Below are 22573 nucleotides of genomic sequence, written 5' to 3'. Positions count from 1 at the left end.
AACTCATTACTGTTAGTCATCACTTACGACGTTGTATAAATGATTTGCTTTTCAACCTAGATTTTATGTGGAAGAAAAATACCGAGGTGGGTCAACAGACTCGCTCATGTCAGTGCCTGCATTCCCTTCTTGCAACGCTGCTTGCCTCAGGAGTGGTTGACGCCTGTTGCTTTGGCCAATAACCTTGAAGACCAGCAAGGCCAATTCTCAGACCTGAACGCCTCGCAGCGGAGAACTTGACAGGAGTTCATCGTTGACCTGTTGTTTGCTCATGGTTGTGGCAGATATAAAAGGCCACTTCAAGCACATGGCTTCAAGAGTTTGATTTTTGACTTAATAATTATTAAACTTGGCTATTAAGTTTTATTAGCTCTTGAAGAATATCTTTCTGTGATGAAATGACAGATCTATCTTGCGAAATCTCTCAGCCGGAATGCTGGTTTGATTATGCCTTGTTTATGTATGCCACGTGCTTACAATCTATTGCTCTACATTCATATTACGCCATGACACCACAGGGATTCTTTATCATTATTTTGCTTTAGTTTTTGATTTATTTTGCTTTATAATTAAAATAGCTCATTGTCAAAGCGAAAGCTTTCCGCCATGTTGGATTACAAGAAATACGTTCCCCGACATGTCAAGCCTTCAATGCATAAAATTACATTTTATAATGTATTCGTAATTTTAGCATATTGGTTTTATAATGCTTCAGTTGATTCATGACGTATCCTACTACCACCGCTTTTTGTAGCAGTTTCTGCGTGCTAGCAGAAGACTTGTGTGCTAAACGCTTAATCCGCCAAGTGATCTTGTTTGGTTTGGGTGAATGCTACATTTCTGTATTCGTCTTTTCATAACAAATCGCAATTTTACTTTCTTGAACTTGCGTACTGTTAAAGTGCACTGGGTCTAGTTGCGGCTTCTCTCTGGCCCACGCGGATTAGATGCGACCAAACTGCTCGTTTTTTTCGTACTAGTGTATTTTTTATTGTTTCAAGCTTATTGCTTTATTGTATATTCCGTTTTTTCCTTTCTTTTTCAACCATTTTTTTCTGCTGTTGGACATCACAAGGATGTGTCAGTGTTGTGAACGTCACTATGATGTTGTTGTTGGCAATGCTTTTAGATCGACACCCCGACAGCAAAATCCGTCTCGTCAGTTTTGCATTGATTCGACCTCTGCAGACGAATCATTGTAAAAATGACGGATTTTGCTGTCTGGGGATCCCCACTTTTCTTTGACCCCCAACCACTTTCAACTTGGAATCGCTATCAATTGAATTACAGATTATTTTGATTACATTGTCTTCACATTGATTAACGTGTTCTTACTATAACGTTGTTGTCATTTGCCTATGACATTTTTCATTGTCCATACCTTGACAGCGACATTTGCCGCCTCTCGGGAAGTTTTCAATGAAACAATCCCGAAACATCTCATTTCTTTTTGCGCAGCAGATCAATGGGGCGTATATTATGGCATGAAACTGCAAAACGCTTCTGATTTCCTTTGGAAGTGTTTATGCTTCCTACAGAAATTGTTGCTTTATTTGGAGGAGACATTTACTTGCAATTGTATTGATCAGTTGCCTGAAAATAGTTTGTCAAGAATTTACACCCCAATAACAACTCAGATAGCCAATAACGTAAGTGTAATGGTTTTGTGGTGCGTATGTACAGCGAAAATGGTAATAAAGTTTACAAATAACTCATCACTTTTGTTTTTCCGTGTTTGATTTGTGCTGTGTTCGACCTGGTTGAATTTTTACTGTTTTTGCATCTTTTAATCAGCTGGGATAAGTGGCAATTTTTCTAACATAATTTGAACAGAACGTCTTCAAACGTTAAAGTCTGCATGAAAATACGAGCCCTTTCGCCAGTTGGAAAGGTTCTATCTGCATACCTTAACATGAACAACTCTATACACCGCCGTATTGTGTAAAGTGCGTTGTTACATTGATGGACCTTTTTTTTTCTTTTTTGTACAAATCGTTATTTTTACACCTAATGATGTTTGCTTAATCATTTTATTGCCTTCTTAAAAAGTGTTGTTTCGTTTTTATCTTACTACATATGTTTCTGTTTTTTTAGAATAGACGCTAGGAATCTTATTTGTGCGTGCAACTTACGTGTGCGACACGTTCATGTTTGTAGGTTACCTGATGTGAAAACAGATTAGGTTAGGTTAGATGCCGCCATCGGAGCTAGCAAAATTTGTTTTTTTCACATTAATTTAACGTTGAATCGATACAAAATTAATGGATTTTGCTTGCTGGAGTTCAATTACTAAAGATTCATGTCGACTTCAGTTTCAATGTCGAGTTACTTTTCTATTTTCTCATATGTTGATTTGAAACCCAGTAAGAATGTATTTGTTGAATCGTTCGAAAGTATTGAATGACATACTGTGATTGTATGCATCAGGCAAACTTACGGAATAGAAGGAATATGCTATCCAGAATTTTAAGATTTCAAGTAGCCTATACTCACACATGACCGGTCGAAATGATTTATGTATAGGCCTACAGTAGAAATGTTAAGTGTCTGCTTGAAAATTTTACTGGGTAGCTGTCGTCGAAACACCCGAAGAATTTTACGTGGAAAGAGTTTTCGTTTGGATATCAGCATCAGGCGAACCCTACTAGCAAGCAATTTTTTCATTTATTTGCAATCAGACACAAAGTCCATAGAATTCAAACATTTCAGAAAACAGACTTGGTTGGTTTTGAATCTTTATTCTCGGACTGACAAAGCCTTGATAGATAAGTTATGGTTTTATTAATTGTCGCTCTACAACAGCTGAGGTCTTTTGGCGACAAGGGACAGGGCTCATTTTAAATTTTATATCAGGTTTACGATGTTATCACATTATTAGGCTACCCGACTTATTACTGCTGTATGCAACAAAGAACGCAGTCGGTAGGCTACCGTTTTTAAAGTCTTTAGGTTTGACCCGACATGGAATCAATCTCATGCCTACCAGCACTAGAGGCAAAACCACTGAGCTAGTGTCATGTGGTGGTAACCCTTCAGTGGACTCGTTGGTTGAGAGGCTTAGGCCATTGTAGGGCCTATTGTTTTCACTACGCTTGTTGAAGTTCTATCGCTTCATTGGTGCACTTGGGACAAGTAGAAACTAAATGGTTTCTTTCGGTTGTAGCCTATTTAAAAGCAAGATGTTTTTAACGGTCCATTCAGCAGTTCTCAGTTGTAAATTGTGCTGTAGCCTCGGTCGTTCTCTTGGCGATTGGAGTCGTCAGCGTAGATTTCGGAACAGAAGAACATTTGATCATGTAGGCTACTGTATTGTAGTCTGAATTTGATATAGGTTTGGTTGGTTGGTTTTGGTTTTGAATCTTTATCCTCGGACTGACAAAGCCTTGATAGGTTATTCCTGGTACTTGTTCGCATACTTGTAGAGGCACTTGACGCAGGGCCGGTTACCGAGATTGGCAGAGTGAAGTTTTCCGATTGTTGAAGTCTTGTTGCCGAGAAATTATTCCATTCACTAGGTGCCGCTGAATGGAGAGCAGTCCTGAAATGCGTTGCTCAAACGTATACCCCGAGAGTCGAACCAGCGCCGTGTGATCTTGAGCCCGGCGCGTAACCACTGAGCTATCGGGGCGGACGGCTAGCCTACGTATGCACGCGCATTCAATCTTGGCATGAGTTGGTTGAAATTTACAACTTTTGTTTTGCTTGTAACTTTATATGATGAGCTACATGATAATGGGGCGTCTGAACTTGTCAGAAGAGTTTCTTTTGCTTTCCGTTGCCCCTGCAGCTGTGCCATCCCAACGAAGGCATATTTTACAAGTTTTGTTTTTTTCCGCCATTTTTTTACAAATGTTATTTACAGAATAGGGTACGGGTGTCATTTATTGTCCATTTTGAGATACTTATCTCTATCGCCACATGTTAATTATTGGAAAGGTAATAGAGATCTCTGGGTAGAGGTAGAAATTCGTAACATTCGGATTTCCTGTTTCTCGGCAGCCGATTTGTAGCAAGAATTGACAGCGATAGACACGTGTTTCGCCCATGAGGCTGGGCTCATCAGTATCGCACCGTATTCTGCCACAAAGACAAGAGTTAAATTGACTGGTAAAGCGGTGGTCGAATAAATTTGTGGCAGAATACGGTGCGATACTGATGAGCCCAGCCTCATGGGCGAAACACGTGTCTATCACTGTCAATTCTTGCTACAAATCGGCTGCCGAGAAACATATTGTTGATTGGATGGTCTGAATGGCTTAGCGTGGAAGCTACACCGTTATGGTTGGCGAATCGCAGCTGCTCGCTGTACTAGTGAGTGCTCGCTCAGCCTTGTGCTGATAGCCGGGAAGAACGCCCCTTTCTTCACAATTCGGATTTCCTGTTGATTAGGCCTACTTGCGTCCTCTAGCGGTAGTCAAAACCACTTTTGCAACACCGTTCTGCTTCAACTATTTTTCTGCTTCAAAATTAAATGTTCTCTGTTTAATTTGGAGAGGTGATACAAATTGAAAAGTTTGTCATTATTATTATTTATATTTGATAATACGTTAAAGCAGGTTATAGCTGGAGATAAAATTTGAGCCATACAATTTTTCCTTTGACAAAATTTATCACAAGATGTCAACCGATAGCAAGAAATTCGGCGACAAGTTAGAAGAACTTGACTTGAGTCATGAAGAAATAGACAGGCTCACCAAGTGCATGAAGGTATGCTGGCGTACGATAGCTTTGCTAAGTAGTAGATTAACAGAAAATGCACGAGTCTTTAAGTTGCACGGTTCCTTTTTTATAACTTTGCTGTTATTATTTTAAAATACAAATAAATGTGACCTTTATTTGCCAGGCCAATTAATCTAAGCTGATATTGGTGACACTTCGGTCTTTTGCTGCCATTCTTGTTGGGTGAAATATTTTTGTTTATTTTCCAACAGAACAAAGTAAACTGAACTGTTATGGCATGGATTTCTTAAGTTTTTATTAAAAACTTTTTATCTTATTGCTTGACTTTTCAGCCTCACATGCGTATAAGATCATCCTCTCGGTTTATTCGATAAACATAGCTTCCAACAAATGAAGCCTCCCAACAACAATAGCACATGTAGCTTCCCATACCATGAAAATTACATGACTTTAAAACACTGTTTCATTTCAAAAGAAAATGTCTAAAAATGAATTAGCCTACGCAGTGCAGACAGAGCCCAACTGTTTTGAAATGTCCATTGTTAAGTTTGGAAACAATCGTATGGCAGTGGCACTAAATCAAGTCATTATACATTATAGGATGAAAAGTTTCGAGATTTGCTTCGGGAGTACGCAGAGGAAATATCAGACCCTAATAATCGTAAGCGATACGAAGAAGAAATTACAATGCTTGAGAATGATCGTGGAATGAATGTAAAATTTATCAATCCCAAACCAGGCCACGTGCTTAAAACTAGTATTAATGGTAAGTCATTTGGGCCTATCAGATTCTATATTATATGCACTTTCAATCATTTTAAATATTAAAAAAAGCGTTTTAACCATGATTTTCAATACAGTACGTACTATGTACACTCGTACAGCCTTATACCTTATATATAGTTATACTCTTAGCTATAAACTGTGAAGTATTCATTCCTGCCAACTCTGCTATATGTAGGCTACTGAGTACTGACCATAATTTTTATGATCATTTTATTATCGTCCTGTCAAAGATATAAAGTGAGAGAGTTTCAGTGCCTCGATGACCTCTAGAGCTGTACTGGCAGGAGCATCTGCTACTGGTAGGGTCACCCATGCCAGGTTGGTCGAAAGGTAGAGGCCAGACAAAACGTAGTCCCTCGACCAGGGCAGGAGAGCCCTCTAGTCCAGTAAGACTATCTCCTAGTGATGGTGTCACAAAATCAAACCACTCTCTTCCAACCTGCCATGAGCCAGCATGGAAGCAGTACGGCTCGTGAAATCACATGGAATAATATGTCAACCACTAGTATCGCCACTAAGAGGAGGCTACCTCCGGATCCTCGCATGTCGACCAGGAGGGCACATCAGCAGCCCCGGACTGATGTGACAGTTACGACCAGGGGTTTGCATCAGCAGCCTCGGACTGATGTAAGACAAGTGAACAGAGGAAACAAGAAGAAAAATAAACAAATTTTCAACCTATGCACATACAACCCAAGGACAATCAATGACTTAAACAGTCACGCACTTGAAACAATGTTCCATGAGCTCGAAAATGTGAATTGGGATGTGGTCGGCCTAGCTGAAACCAAAGTCATGAAAAGCCAAATTACAACTCATAACACTTCTAATCACAAACTGTTCCTATCAAGTAATGAAACCTCTCGATCTAACGGAGTCGGCTTCCTGGCACACAAATCCTATGCTCCCTTTGTGGAAGGATACCAACCTATTTCTGACAGACTTGCTGTGTTACGTCTTCAAGGAAAATTCTCAAAACTAGTTCTCATACAGTGCTATTTCCCTACCTCATCCCACCACGATGAGGAAGTCCAAGAACTATATGACAAAATCCAAGCTATCATTGACAACGTACCAAAAAGAGATCACCTCTTCATTATGGGAGACTTCAACTGCAAACTAGGTCAACTACATAAAACATTCCCGTCATCAATTGGAAAACACACTCTGGCGACCGCAAATACAAGAGGCGAACTACTGGGCCAGTTCTGCATAAAAAACAATCTCCAAGTTACTAACACATGGTTCCAAAAGAAAAAGAAAATGTTGTTTACTTGGACCTCTCCTGATGGGAAGACAAAAAACCAAATAGACTTTATCCTATCACGCACCTCGTCTTCTAGACTAAACGTCCTGAACAGCTCTACCTTGAACACTCCTGACATATCAGACCACAGAATGATACGTACAAAATTTAGAATAAGCTTCTCATGGCCTCAGAAGCAGAAGCGGAAACCAATCCAGAGACCCCACCTTATGAAACAACAAGAAGTCGCTGAACACTTCCAAGTAAATTTACAAAACAGATATGCCACCTTACAGCAAATGACAGACCCAGAGTCCATACAAGAAGCTATAACCGCAGGACTACGGGAAGAATCAGAAGTTGTTCTTCCCAGATATATGCACCAAGACCAACCGAACTGGATGTCGCAACAAACTAAAAAAGCCATCCAATCTAAACACAAAATTAGAAAACAACATGGATCCTCATCTACTCAATATAAAATCGCTAAATCTGAATCGAAGAAGCTCGTGAAAAAAGACCAAATGAAGCAATTAGAAGATAAAATCGATGAACTCAACACCTTACCTCCACACAAAATCTATTATGCTGCCATAAAGAAACTTAAAGCAAAACCTAAAAACATCAGTTGGGGAATTAAAGATGCAAAAGGAAACATCCTCACGAGCAAAAGCTGTATCCTCGAACGATGGGCAAAATTCTATGAAGAACTCTATCACGACAATCCGCAACAGATACTCATCGATGACTCTGCCTCTGACGAAATCCCATCTATTTTAAGAAGCGAAATATCTAATGCTATAAGCAACTTAAAGTATGACAAATCTCCCGGTATAGACGGCATTTACTCGGAATACCTCAAAGCAGGAGGCAAACCTCTAATCACAGCACTGCTTCATCTCTTCAATTCTATCTTAACAACGAAAAAGATACCCAGCAATTTTAAAGAAGCTCTAATAATTGTAATCTACAAGAAAGGCAATAGACTCGACTGCAGCAACTACCGTCCAATAAGTCTACTCAGTCATGTATACAAACTCTTTATCACTATCATTGCGGCACGCGTAAAAAATGACCTATATGCATCCCTCCCCCCTACACAAGCAGCCTACCAACCAGGAAGAGGAACAATCGAGCAAATCTTAGCGCTGGAACAAATCATAGAAAAGTCTATTGAATTCAACAATCCCGTTCATATCACCTTCATTGACTTCAAAAAAGCGTTTGACAGTGTTAAATTACCCTACCTTTGGCAACTTCTGGATAAAACTCCCATCAACAAAAAATACATCAACCTCTTGAAAGCAACGTACGACGATTCTAAAGCACTAATCAAAACAGACATCGGAACAACCAGACGAATTGGTATTATAAAAGGTGTTAAGCAAGGAGATGTCTTGTCTGCTATCCTGTTTTGCATCGTAGCGGCTGCAATAATCTCAGAAACAGAAAATAAGTGTACAACTGGATTCACCATCGGCGGTCATGTAATATCCAACTTAAGCTACGCAGACGATATGGCCATTTTGAATAATTCTAAACTGAAAATGCAGGAATACCTAGATGCTCTGTCAAAAAATGCTGCTAAATTCGGCCTCCAAATAAATGTGTCCAAAACCAAATGTATGACAACCGACAAAACTAACAACACACTCAATCTCACTCTCTATGGAAAACAAATAGAACAAGTACCAGAATTCATATATCTTGGCCACCGACTATCCGCAACCAACGATGGAAAGACTGCAGTGCAACACCGAATTGGCTTAGGCTGGGCAGCATTTGAAAAGAACAAAAAGATTCTAACATCCAATAGACTCCCAATCAAACTGAAAGCAAAAATTTTCAACACCTACGTTACGTATTACCAGTCGTGCTGTACGGTCTAGAATGCGTAAATTGGACATCATCAACAATGAAAAAACTCACTACCTTCCAAAATCACATCATGAGAAGCATGACCAACAAAAGGTTACTTGATCACATAAAAATAGAAGATCTTTTAACTATGACAAAACTACATCCAATTGCAGCAATAATAAAATCAAACGTTTTAAAACTGTTCGGCCACACTAAAAGATCACAATTCGGAATCAGCAAAGTTTGCACAGAAGGCAAAGTAGAAGGAAAAAGAAAACGTGGCAGACAACCAAAACGATGGCAAGACAACATTCAATCATGGACCGGACTCCACTTGACGACACTGGGCGAGTTGGCTCAAAATCGCCACTCTTGGAAACAAATAAGCCATGTTGATGCGCAATCTGCCGCAGGCGGAGATAACGACTAATGATGAGGAGTTGAAAGATTTGACAAATTACATTACACTGATGTGGTGTTTTATCTACTGTCTTTGAATTTATGTGAAAATATCCATATAATAGTTTTCAAAAAATTACTTGCTTAAGTAGATCTTTGTGGCTTGCTGTACTGTTCTTCTTGTCGGCTGCGTAGCCGAGTGGTGAAAATGTCTGCGCGATGTTCCAAATATAGGTTTGACACCGCTCCAGAGCACGCGGCTGTGTCTCGGCAAAGACACTTAATGGCAAGCAAAAATAAGGGGAGCAGCTGTCTCGAAGACTATATGTCACTTCGCTGCTTCCTGTTGTCTGTTGTATCACATATCTGTGATCGCAGTGTATATAATGTATGTTATCGCAATGGGCGCAAATAAAAGCATTATGATATTATTATTATTATATATATCTTAGTCACGATGTAGCTATAATGCTATATTGATGTGATTAACAGGAATTTAAGTAATTTGAATGGGAATTACATTTGTTCAGGAAATCAGAAATGCTTTATCAATATCTGCACAAATGAAAATCTTGGCCAACCTCGAAGTCGTCCTTCTGTGCAAGGCAATACAAGAGGAATGCAATGGTCTATTCCACACAGTGTATCTCAAGCCAGAGAAGATGTTGACAAGGTAAAACATGAATTTAGCCGCAGTATTGATGATGTAATTAAAACATAACTTATCTTATATCACATTTAAAAAAAACTGTTTTCCAAATGATCTCAGTGAACATTTTTCTACTCGCATCTCATTTGAAAAATGTTCACTAATGTCATCGAGGAAACAGTTTTCTTACATGCAATTGCAACAAGCATCATGAATTGTTTTAACATGCAAGCATACCAGTACTGATATGTAAATATAGCTCCGACAGTAATTGCACTGTTTACTGAATTTTTGTTTTAATTGATTCTTTGTGGCTATCATGCACAATTGTAGGTCCTACTTGGTGTCAAACGTGATGTGTTACTCAAAACAAAACACAAAAACTTGCAGCAGTTTCACTGTTTTTCAAAAATATATTTTAATTATGATGATGGTGATAATGCAATAAATTCAAATAATATATATATAATAAATAACGATAATTTTGTAAATGATAACACTAAACCTGGTTAATAGTTATGTTTCATTCATTATGTTTAATCACTCCAAATGATGCTTTTGTATCTTGATAAAATCCTCTTTCACACAAATAAACATTTTAGTGTTATTTAACATTGTACTGGTACATATCATATATGATAATTTAATTATTTTATCATCCCAGGCTGGCATCAAATGTATGGTGTATGATGTTGTCTTTCACCCCGATACATACTACTTGTTGAAGAAAAACGATAGGTTTAAAAAAATGATCCATGATACTGCTCTTGATGCTGTTGAAAGGCAATTCGGAGTGGAACTGGACAAAGTTAATGTCAGAACCCCAAAAATGGCTTTCAAAGGTATATATCTGGAATTTCAAAGTTATTTCTGCTCCCAGAGAGCAAAATCCATCATTTTTACATTGATATTAATGTAAATCAAATATAGTTAATTACTATCTGAAGCCTTTACAAATTTTCACCTAACGGATCATCAGAAGGTCTGCAAAAACATGCAAAAAAAGTAATGAATCGATAATTCCTGAAAAGATATTAAATATTACAACTGTAATTTAATCTGCAAAAAAACCCTTTAAACCTGTACTTCCTGAAAAGATATTAAATATTATAACCGTAATCCAATCTGCAGAAAAAAACCTCAGAATTACTAAGGGCTACCTTCATCCATTACTACAAAGTTTCAATGAATTTGTCCATCTGGAAACCAAGCAACTTGATGGCAACCTCTATGACATCACAAAAAAGCAAAATGCAGTCTGATGATCAATGCAATCTGTAGCAATCTGAACAAAATAAATGGAAATTGTGATCATCAGACTGCATTTTGCTTTTTTGTGATGTCATAGAGGTAACTTTTTAACTTTTTATAGTTATAACTATAAACAGAAATAACTTTTTAATGAAAGCGGTGTTTCCTTCCAAATTCAATGTAGTTGTAGTCCAGTAGGAGGGGAGCCTCCAGGATAAATTTGAGAGCAATGCTATGTTTTGTATGGAAGCTACAGCTTTTTTAATATGGTCCAAAATTTGTCTTCACATCAAAATGGGGACACTTTGGGCCCCCGTATTTTCAAAATGCTTTGAGGCAATATAATTTTGAAACTGGATTAATGTAATATACCTACAAGTGTCTCATTTTGCCAGAAATGAAGTAGATTAAATTTGTAATGACAGATATATGCATGTTTAAAAACGGCCGAAAATGACTGAGCGCTCCTCAGCGCAAGGGGGTACCCATTTTAAAAATGTCATAATTTGAAAAGTACAATAGATTTTGAGCTACAATTTTCAATTTTTAGCTCAATCATATTATGTAACCTTTTGTCCGATTTTCAGCAAATTCGGAGAGGGTCAAACTGGAGGGTCCAGGACGTTTGGCATGGAATGACCCTATAATATACAGCTTCGGTAGAGAGTTTGTCTTGCTGAACCATAGGCATACGAACCCGAGCAACGTTATCAAGTTTAACATATTAAAGATTCTCAGATGACATTCACTTTATCAGATTATTATATATATACAAAACTGCGCAACAATTAAATATCGAACGTTTTCGACATCACACAATGTCCTATTCAGGAATAACATGTTATATATACAATTTTTACTACATCTGAATAAAATACAATTGTTATTATAACTATAAACAGGAAAAAAAAAACTGCACAGTACTTCTGACTAGCTCAAACTCAACGATATAGGTTCTGCGAGAATCAAAGGTAACTGCATCAAAAGGTGTTGAACATATCACATGATGTGGTAAAAAGGCAAGGTGCGAAAAAACTAATTTTAGAATACAGAGAGCAAGAAAGATGAGCCGCAAGCAAGCCAAGCATACAATTGTCTGTTTAAAGGTGGATTGTTACGTTTTATGTACAAGGCTTCTAAGATTTTAGTTTGATCCTCAGACCTGCCTCGACATGATCTCAAATTGTTTTATAGAAACGTTGGTTTTGCATACTGTACACGAGAAAATGTGATGTTTAATGGCACTTTTCTGTATGGAATTCAAATTCAAGTGTTCCCCAGCTCTAGTCGATAAATGTCTTGTTGACATACCGATGTACGTCAGGCTTGCATCACGCAAATAACTGAATTTATACACAACATTAGAACATAGAGCAAAGGGCGTAGGTGACTTAAGTTGGAAATATCTGCCTACTTTGAACGCTCTATATACAGGGTAAATGTCACAATCGAATTTCTTTTTAACAATTTTAGCTAGATTTTTGAAAATCTTACCGAATCTTTTCCCAAGAATGGTATATCAAAAAAGTTGCTAAAATCGTCTTCTTCGGGTATATATATCTTTCGGTTTTTTATCCAAAAAGGTTTGAATACTTTATCGAAAAAATATGACGGGTATCCATTTAAATGTAGCATATTTTTCAACTTGTTAGTTTCATTGTGGAACAATAAATCCGTCGAACAAACCAAACAGGCACGAGATAAAAGACATAGAAGTAATCCAGATTTTCATCTATTTGGGCAAAAAGCGTTGTAATTTAAAAGTAGGCCAGTGTTGGTGGGTTTTCGCCAAATCTGTGTATCAAACAAATCATGATTTATTTTTACTTCAACATCTAAAAGGGCAATAGTGTTATTAGATTTTTCAACCGTAAATTTGATGTTTTGATGTTGAGCATTTAAAAGGTTTAAAAATTGGGAACAAGACCGATCGTTGTCAAAAATTGCAAAAATATCGTCAACAGAACGTACATACATTTTAGGATAAAATCACGAAACGCTTCAAACATTTTCGTTCCTAAGTGCGCTAAAAAGAAGTTGGACCAAGTGGAGAACCCACACATATAGCCTATAATATAATAAATGACAAGTTTTGCTCTCTATGTAAAATTGTAAGTGGGTATTTACTATAGTGGTAGCTTACAATAACAGTTACACTGTTCCATTCCTTTCCAGGTTATCCAGCATACTGCCATACCTTTCATTTCAGGATTAACATATTTTTTCTGCTGTTCTGTGAACTTTAAGTCTTTGAGGTCGAGGTTATATAATTTTTTTACTGTTGTGTGTTTACTTGTTATCAGATTAAATTTTTCTCAGTTGCTGTGACCTACTACAATATGGTTGACCACATAAGCCACAAGTTTGAGGGATTAGCCTTTTTCTATTTCAGGCCTCCCAATGTCATCAGTGATCCGCACTCCTCATCTGAATGGACCAGCTGATCCTAAAGATTCTTCGACCATGGAAGATGTTGATGTTAGATTGCGACCTCCGTTTCCCATGGACGAAATCAAAGGTTTGCAAGCACTTTCATTTGCAGCATATTGATGCTGTTACAATGTAGAGCAACTTTGCATGATTTCCACTTTGGATCTCCTGCCGTCTATTACACTCTGTATGTTGGATTGCTGCATGTTATTTAAGTAATTTTGTGCGAAAAACATATCTTAACTATTATTAAAGTTTGTCAGTTTTTTAGCCTGACTAATGCAGATTGCAGATGCGTGCTAATAATTTTCAATTTCAAAATCTGTTTTACAAAATCATTTTGTTGCACCAGAACGAAAAAAATAATAAAGGACTTTTCACTTTCATTTAATTACTTTGTAATTATAACCATTCTGAACAACCAATGCATCTGCTTCAGCCGATAGTTCAAAGCCGGCCAAGAAAGCCCAACCGTTCCCGAATCTGAAGGAAGAAGTGAAAAAGGCCAAACAGAAGCGTGAACGCGCTAAGACAGGTGACTCCACCAGCAAAGAAAACGATCTTGAAATGGGATACATAGAACCGGAATACAGCATCATGCATAGAGGACATTTTGATATACAGGTAAATCAGTAATATCGTTTAACTGATGTCGGTATGTTTAAACTCTCTGTATTTTTGTATTTTGGTTGGTTTTTACTTCAGTCATAGAAGCAAGGATCGCATAAATTCAACTCAAATTGTGGCACAACAGTTTTATGTGTCTGCTGCTGCAAGCAAATAAATCAACATTGTCAAAACAATGTTTAACGTTCTGCCAGGATTATAAACTTGTTTCCGACGTGGTTCACGACACGTGGCCTAAAGAACTTGTCATAAACATCGACCTACCTCTACTGAGCGCCGCCAACTGCGTCAACTTGGAAATATTCGAGCGACGTCTGCACCTAGACTCCGTCAAACCGGCAAAGTACAAACTTGACTTTGAACTTCCGTACCCTGTCGCCGAAAGCAAAGGCAAGTAGATTTTGTATTTGAGACGACTGAATGTGGGAAGCTTCATCCACTGATTGAGAAATGCTTTTAAGAAACTTATTTTTTGCAGTGTTGCATTTTGTATAGACTTTGAATTCAACTGAACTGTCGAGACGGACAACGATTTGACAATTTGATGACGATGTTTGGGCAAAGTCATTGGTTTTTCTATTAAAGTTTAACGGGCAATTTATGATTGTCAACGTCCACACTTCCAGGATTTGCTAAGTTCGACAAGAGTCGTCATCGTTTGACGGTCACCCTGGAAGTTCTTCCAGCTCCTCCCCCTCCTAAGCTTCTCCCGTTCACCGCTCCTCCTCTTGTCGCTGAAGTGGAACCTTCCTCCGAGTCAATAGAAGAGAAGACAAGTATGTGAAAGACACAAACATGATAAACAGACTTTTGTTTTCATTTAATCAAATAGTATTCTGAGATTTTTCTATTTCATTTTATGATAAGAGATCTGTAGTATTGTCACACATTGCATCAATACTGCGTAACATCATGTTAATGTAGTTTATATTTGTACAATTAATACCAACTTTCTGATCTTCTGAATAAGAGTGACAGTCTTTTAGTCGGTAGACATTGGTTCAAAACCATGTAGAGTCATTTCCAAGACTTTCAAGACATTTGAATAATTTGACGTAGGCTATAATTTTCTTCGTTGCGTCTTAAAAGAGCGGCACTGACATGAAAATGTAACGTATGTCACAGAAAGTGCACATTTGTGATGGATCATGTCAAAATAGATACAGACACGTCTGTATAAAAAATTGCCGTTTGTGTCCGCAGAGCTTGTTCCTGATGTCAAATCTGATACGGACTCGGAGCCCGTAGTGAATGGTGTTCGTGAGAAAGAATCCTTCCCTGTACGTGGAGTCCAAGATGCGGTGGATAGCTCAACTGAGACCGCCTCAACTGACTCGTAAGGCTTTGTAAAAAAATAAAAAGAGAACTCTAATCTCACAAATTTTGACTTTTTTTTAAACTTTACACAAAAAGTGAAGTTGTTATACTTTCAATTATTTTAGTTTTGTATGGTATTATAGCTGATGCCGCCTTTTATAAGATGATGCTGAACTCGCAAACTCCCCCAATGCTCCCGTTGTCATGTACTGTCGTGAAACGTTCTTCATAAATCTGATTCATCTTTAAAACGGGAAAAAAATGCTTCATTGTCTTTCACGTGCACCTCTTGATGAGGCGGCCACCCGGACCATATGTAAAGATCCTTCTTCTTTCGCGATGTCTTCTTGGAGCAAAGATATGTCTTTGAGATGCAAATTAGCCTAGGTCTAATATATATTTGAGTTAAAGTTTGAGAAGTGGTTTAGTATACTCAATTACTTTTCGCAGAGCATGTTCGATGAAGAGCAGGCAACCTAAGAAGGAGAAAGCAAGAACTGAACCGATCCCGGTCCAGCAGCCGACCTTTGTAGAGGAAGGAAGAAGACATTACCAAGAGGGGACATTATGGAGAGACAACGATGACACAGATGGTAATGATCTCGGAATGGTCCGTTTCGGCGAGTTCCCTATTCGGCGATATTTTAAAAATCCAACGACGCCTACTGTAAATCCAACTATTGAATATTATTCAATATTCAGACATTGAATCAATGTAAATACAAACTGTTAGGCTAATTTAATTGTACCTGAGAAACATTCACAAAAGCCATTCGATTTGTTTAAAGAACCCAATTAGCCTAACAGTTCGTATTTACATTGATTTAGTGTCTGAATATTGAATAATATTCAATCGTTGGATTTACAAAAGGCGTCGTTGGATTTTCAAAAAATCGCCGAATAGGAAACTCGCCGAATCGGACTCGCCGAATAGTAGCAGACCCTAATGATCTCGTATGCTAATGAACAGAATACTTGATTTGTGAAGCTAGAAAAGTCATTTGATACGTCTTCAAAAAAGCTTTTAGCATTGTCTAATTTTCGCACTCAATGTCTGCAAACAGCTGCTTTGAAAGGTATTAAATGTTGACTTTCTATTAAACTGATTTCGTTTTTTCAAACTAATCACATGGCTTAGAAGATTTTCTATCATACTTAACTTCACAGAACGTTTTGACCAGCCTGGCATGGCTCCAGCGCCTCTGACCAAGAACTCCGCCTTTCTCATCGACATGGTCATGAAGTACGAAGGCTTGATACGTCGGTGCCCGCAATACGCCTTCCAGCAGGACGAACACTACGTCAGCTTCATCATAGAGGTCCCGCATATCTTTGAAGAAAGTTTATGGTTAGTTTAAAAGAATTGTTTTGAAAGACGCCACTTTTCATGGGTTGTACGAGGATTACATCGTATTACTGTTGGCATACCTCAAATTGACTGACAGTCGTAGCTTAGGCTGTGTAATTTAGTAACCCTGATAGATTGGTTGTTCACCAGTAAGTTCACCAGTAAACCAGTAAGTGAACAACCATAGGTTAATGGTTGTTCACCAGTAACCTATCGCTACTGGTGAACAACCATTAGACCGCGATCGAATTTGAAGATTGTCTCTTTCTGTACTCTGCACAGTTTTGACATACTTGCAGTAAATTTATGTCAAATAAAGGTTTTTGCTTTATCATTCCACCACAGTTTGTTGACCAGTTCTTGAAAACTTCACCAACCTGGTATTAGTCGTTAAAAAGGGTTGCCAACTCCTGTCTTACAAGATTCCTTTGGTTCCAGGTACGCTGTGTACAACAACATGCTACAGTTTTGCTGCCTGTCCGAATGCTTGGACGATGACATGGTCAACTCAGTGTTCCAACTCTGGATCGAGTTTGATGAGGGGTGCAAGATTGACCCTCAGAGGTCAAGGGTCGATGTTTCTGGCATCAACGCGGTGTTTTGTCTACGAAAGGCCCAGTCACATCACGAGTGGCACATCATTAAAGCTGGTTTTGACAAAGAAAACTTAGACGTGAGTGGGGAATTATGTCAGTAAGAGAAACAATTGATGCTGACATTACGTTGAGTATAGAAAATTACTCGTTAATTATTTGTTATTGATCGGTTGCTTTAATGTAACACCTTGATCATATTACCCTTTCGAAGTATATGTTGTATTGTTATAACGCCAAGCGATTGTTGTGTGAAGTTTTTATCAAAGTAATCGGCTGCGTGGCCGAGTGGTGAGAGCGAATGTACGACGCTCAAAGGACGTCAGTTCGACACCGCTCGAAAGCATGCCTCTGTGTCTTGGCAAAACTGTGAGAAGCTGTCTTTTATCTGCTTTCGGTTATCTGTTGTGCGGTAGGCTATGTAATCACAATGAGTGCAAAGTGAAATGATTCTTCTTGTTAGATGTCAATATGAATCATACTTTGTCAATACAAACATTCCGAATTGCTTTTTCTCAAACCAATAATTTTGTTTTTCTTCTAGACCCGTAGATTTTCCACGGCACGCAACGTATGCGATTTGTACACCCTCGTCTACAAGCACGCGGAAGGGGTGCAGGCGACCCCCATCGCTGTGTGTAAAGTTGCTAAGGAGGAGAAGAATCTGTTGGTGCTGGAGCTTGAGGTTGGTTGTGTAGGTGTCGACGCCGTACATGATATTATTATGTAACACAAGATATCCGTTTAGACCACAGTATCAGTTTTCTAAACGTGATGAATTCCAGAAAATGATTGAGTAAGCCGTAAATCGTAAGACGCTATGATTTCGTGAGATGGTTAAAATGTGACTGTTCTGAACAAAGTCCTGAGAAACCCGTTGCCATTGCGATATTTCAATCTTAAAACCTTGTTGTTATTTAGACATTCCGATCAACGGCCTGAAAGTCAGGTGTGATATATGCTTGGGCTTGGGATAAAAAGTTATACTTCACGCTTTTCTGTTAACAAGTAGGCCATTGAACAAAGTAATGCCACTGACAGCCCTTTAGTTACAGATCTTAGTGAAGCGTTAAATCAAGTTTAAACAGTAATCAGAATCATTCGGATTGAACTATGTAATGCCCTGTCTTGACAAAGCGTTTAATCAAATCTTAAATGGGCTAATTCGGAAACAAACTTTATCTTTTAACAGGCTAAAGACGGAAATGCAAAGCATTGTGGAAAAAATCAAGGCACAGCAAACAAGCAGGTGAACAATGTTTCTTTAGAATGCAATTCGCTTTCCTAGTCAAAGCCTGATAGTTTTCGATTGCGATGACGTTACTTTATTGGTTTGTTGCCTCAGCTCAATAACGTCTTAGTTTAGCGAATATAACGTTAATAAAATGTTAGCGTGCGTTTTTTCTTGTAAAATGTCGTTACCTTCCAGTCAGTTGGCGGTGGTTTGGCTCTTCCTTGTAAAGCTCTTCCAACGAGCAGCACTCACTCCTCGTTATTTTTGATTTTGACTTTGTATAGTCGCCGTGATTGCAGCTCAGAGCAAGTCACACAGCTCGGTTATGCGGAGACGGTATTTAAGTTTACTGCTTCTCTGGTTTACATTTTTGTTGACCTTGTAACTAGTTGTTATTGTTTCATTTGTAGAAGGCAGCTTCTAAAACTGAGCCTGTTCAAACGGAACCGAATCAGAAGTTAAACCACCGCAGCAAATCCGTCAACACAAAAGGTAATTTGTTGTCAAACAGAACTTGCAACAACATCCCAGAAGTATTTAATGCGGGGTGTCTGACAAATATTACACTTTTGTTCTTCAGCAATCGTGCTACCTTTTTGTTTCCTGCCGTAGCTGGAACAATGGTTGACGTCAATGAATTGATCTAAGATTTGGGAGAATGCTCAGTTCTGAAACAGTAACAAGCTCTTTCCCCTTTCAAAATTGTTTCCCCACAATTAAGGGAGAGGCAACGTGAAAATGTTTGCACTTTAAACCATTCATTCCTGCAGATCCCAAAGAAGAACAAGACTCTTCGAAGAAGGATAAGCTCCCTCTTGAAAAAGACACTGTTGAAAGAAGCTGTCATCAAAAGAAGATATCATTTGCAGAGGACGTGAAGAAGCACAACATGCAGATGGGCGATCATGCGGAATCCAAAGATGTTGACAGTGATGACGAAGATCAACAGCAGGAGGAGGATGCGGAAACAAACAGGACGCTGAAGACAGATCCCGTCCAGGGTATTGTCACTATAAACGGAAGTGACGACACGAAAGAGGTGATCATTGATCACGTGACCAAATCAGCTGTTCAGTTGTCAGCTGACTCTTTGATTTACGAACTCGACGACGATATTTGAGATTGTAGAAATGTTTTCGCAAATGCAACAATGGTTTCCGAAACCTTTGTGCATTGTCCAATTTTTTTTCTTTTTTTGCGGATTTCATAAGATTGTTGTCGATACCACTCTAACGCAACCAGGTAGAGCCACGCTGCTGGACTTATATATTTTTCACTATTTTTATAACTCGTTCATTTTTTTTGCGCGTTTTATTGAAATGCATACTTTGCATGTTCATTGTTCATTCTTAACCAATTCATTTACATTCCAACAGTGCCAAGTCTCGTTTACACAAAAAGTTGTGTTCTCTTGCTAAAGAAATATCCGTAGATGTGGGTATTTCTGTTTATTTGAGCACCTTTGCCCACATAACGCATTAGCTAGGTATCTAAGCATAAAATTGCTTTTTGTTTTTGGGATGTTATTTTTACATAATTTTTTATACAGATTAATTTAGGAAGAATGTTATGTTGTCTTTTTTGTGGTGGTGAGTTCTTCCAGTTCATCGGAGTTGATGTCCTTTTTGTCACCCTGACGTCGGGTACACGACACTATCCCAGACAACGAAATCAGTCATTTTCACGTAGATTCAACGTCTGTACACGTTGAATCCATGTATAAATGACGGATTTCGCTGTCGGGCTATAACGTTTGTCTCTGATCTTATGCACTTTCGTGCAAATGTCAGGTCTTTTTGCTAATATACATAAAATATTTTACTAAGTTCGTATTCTGTTGCAAGACAATTATTGCAGTCAGCAGGTAAGAAGTCCACGTGAATCTTATTTTCTACCCTGTTGTCTAATCGCTTAACCCTTAAATGGGGTTTTCTACAGTATTCTGCTGGTGCTGAAGACTATAAAAAGAAACTTTTTAATGATTAAATTTGCCAAGTTGGCGTAGCTTCATTAACTTGTACAATTGTAGATTGGGCTAACCATTAGCTTGCAAATAATTATTTGCGCTTGTAGTTTTGTTTGAAAAGTGCAGTGCTTGAATATGGAGATTAAATACTTTTTTTGAAGTTTAATCAGTCTGTTTGTGTTGGCCAATAAGATAAAACCACGTTGTTTTTCGCCAAGCAAAACTGCATCCATTGAATCTTCGTTGCAAATTGATGCTCACTCCGCGTGGCTTGTTCAGTGTATTTATCAAAACCAAATGATGTGGAAATGTTTGCTTCTAAAAATAATGCTTGGGTGTTTATTTTAAAGTGCATCCTTCATGTTATTATATTAATTGCTTGATCTGATTTGTGGTAGGAGCTCCTAATTTGTTTAAATTGCTCTTTGTTCTCCAGCTAATGCTAAAGAAAGATTGGCTAATGGCTATGCTTCTAGAGGGCAGAAGATTTTGTTATGATTTTCATATGATAAATAATTTGGGATTTCCACTTAGACATGTGCTGACAGGTGAACCGGTCAAGTAAACGCTTTCACGAAATGTAAAAAGAGTGAAAGATATCTGCTTCTGATCCGTTACTTGTCTTCGGAGATTTTCAATTATGACATGACGTCGTTTTTCATGCTTTTCTTCGCCCTCACATATAGCGCTAAGTGGTTTACGGTGATTGCTTGCCAAGTTTATGGCGAGTCTAATAAGACAATATGACGACTGTGACTTCTCTTCTCAAAACTCGTCATATGGTAGCTACTGGAACAGCCCCTGCTTGTTGGTAGGGATGATGTCATATTTAGTCACAAGATATCACGCTTTAGTTATCAGTATATCCGCAGAATGGACTGTTATGTTTGTCATTTACGTTTTAAGTTTTGTACATCACTGTGTGAAGTTCTTGTGGTTTGAATTACGAATGAATTTAGCGTTTTTCAAAGGAGTGGTCATTACTAGATTAAACTATTTATAAATCCGACCCCGATAGCTCAGTTGATTAAGTGCTCAGCTTTATTCACGAAGAAACCGCAAGAATAAGCGGCGGTGGTTCGACTTTCGAGGCGGCGCTTGAGTAGGCTAATGCATTTAAGGACTGCTCTCCATTCAGCAGCACTATGGGCAAAGTTAGTCAGAATGTTAGCGGTTTGTTTTCAAAGAACTCTGCATGCTGCCACATAATGTTTTTGTTTCTCAGACTTTTTGATTAATTTGCGTTTTCACACAAATAGAATTATTCGAGAGCGATGTAATGCATTGAAATAGCCTAACTGAAGTGAAACTAAAAGCTACTCTCAAGAATGTTTTCCAGACAACAACATTGGTCGGATATCGGTTTTACATTGACCAAAAGTTTATAGACGTTAAATAAGTGTGAAAACAATCGGATTTGCTATCTGAGTTGTTTCCCAGACAGCAAAATCCGGTATTTTACATCGATTGTTGATTTCTCGTTATCTAACAACCGTCCGAGCAACAGTCCCGCTGGTTTAGGCTTAAAGGCATACTAAAGGAAAATTTCAAACCGGAATTAAGCATTAAAATGAGTAAACTGAACATTCAAGAATACATTTCAAAAACAATTACCCAAAAAAATTTGTTTTCAATGGCGCTGGCAAGGCCCAAAGTCCAGTGTTTCATTTATTTTCATTTTTTTCAAAACGTGCAAACACAGCTCAAGAATACGTCATAAAGTCCAGCAATAACAAAAACCACGTTACCAATCTGATGTTTTGAGCAAACTGTCTGCTGTTTTGATGTTAAAATGTGCTGTTTTGATGTAAATACATACATAGCCTACAGTCAAATCGCCCGCAGTAACAATTATTGCGTGATCGGTTGATTGCTAAACTTTATGACGTTCTTTACAGTCGCACGCTTCGTTGCTCAGGCCAATGTCGTTTTGAAAGCTCTGACAAAAGCACGCGCACAATGGTGGTCAGACCGCAATGGGGCAAAATTTTATTGAAAATCGTTTTATGGTAGCATGTTAAACACAAAGAACGTGGAAAATCGCCAAGTCAGGTTTTTCCTTTAATACCCCTTTAATAAGAATCGAATTACGGTGTGGCACGAAACAGCTTAATCCGCTTTCGGGATTTTGCTCTATTTCGTTACCACAAGCCTAAGTTGTTTCTGGTAGAACACAAGGATCGACTT

General features: G+C 38.3%; 1 protein-coding gene across 1 annotated transcript in view; it reads left to right on the top strand.

The window, feature by feature from the left end:
* LOC145784267 (uncharacterized) overlaps nucleotides 1–21359 on the top strand; it is a 31035-nt gene extending 9676 nt beyond the window's left edge. The window contains exons 6-22 of the mRNA XM_082596055.1: nucleotides 61–174; nucleotides 4618–4707; nucleotides 5281–5446; nucleotides 9502–9644; nucleotides 10285–10462; nucleotides 13264–13389; nucleotides 13741–13925; nucleotides 14123–14318; nucleotides 14555–14704; nucleotides 15132–15264; nucleotides 15696–15838; nucleotides 16413–16593; nucleotides 17032–17266; nucleotides 17731–17871; nucleotides 18379–18435; nucleotides 18831–18912; nucleotides 19191–21359. Coding sequence (XP_082452181.1) covers nucleotides 61–174; nucleotides 4618–4707; nucleotides 5281–5446; nucleotides 9502–9644; nucleotides 10285–10462; nucleotides 13264–13389; nucleotides 13741–13925; nucleotides 14123–14318; nucleotides 14555–14704; nucleotides 15132–15264; nucleotides 15696–15838; nucleotides 16413–16593; nucleotides 17032–17266; nucleotides 17731–17871; nucleotides 18379–18435; nucleotides 18831–18912; nucleotides 19191–19540 — 2670 coding nt within the window. The 3' untranslated portion in view covers nucleotides 19541–21359. The remainder of the gene's footprint in view (nucleotides 1–60; nucleotides 175–4617; nucleotides 4708–5280; nucleotides 5447–9501; nucleotides 9645–10284; nucleotides 10463–13263; nucleotides 13390–13740; nucleotides 13926–14122; nucleotides 14319–14554; nucleotides 14705–15131; nucleotides 15265–15695; nucleotides 15839–16412; nucleotides 16594–17031; nucleotides 17267–17730; nucleotides 17872–18378; nucleotides 18436–18830; nucleotides 18913–19190) is intronic.
* Nucleotides 21360–22573: the final 1214 nt, after the last annotated feature.

This window comes from Aplidium turbinatum, chromosome 15 (assembly GCF_918807975.1).
Source record: "Aplidium turbinatum chromosome 15, kaAplTurb1.1, whole genome shotgun sequence".
Lineage (NCBI taxonomy): Eukaryota > Metazoa > Chordata > Ascidiacea > Aplousobranchia > Polyclinidae > Aplidium > Aplidium turbinatum.
This window is presented reverse-complemented; position numbering and strand designations above follow the sequence as displayed.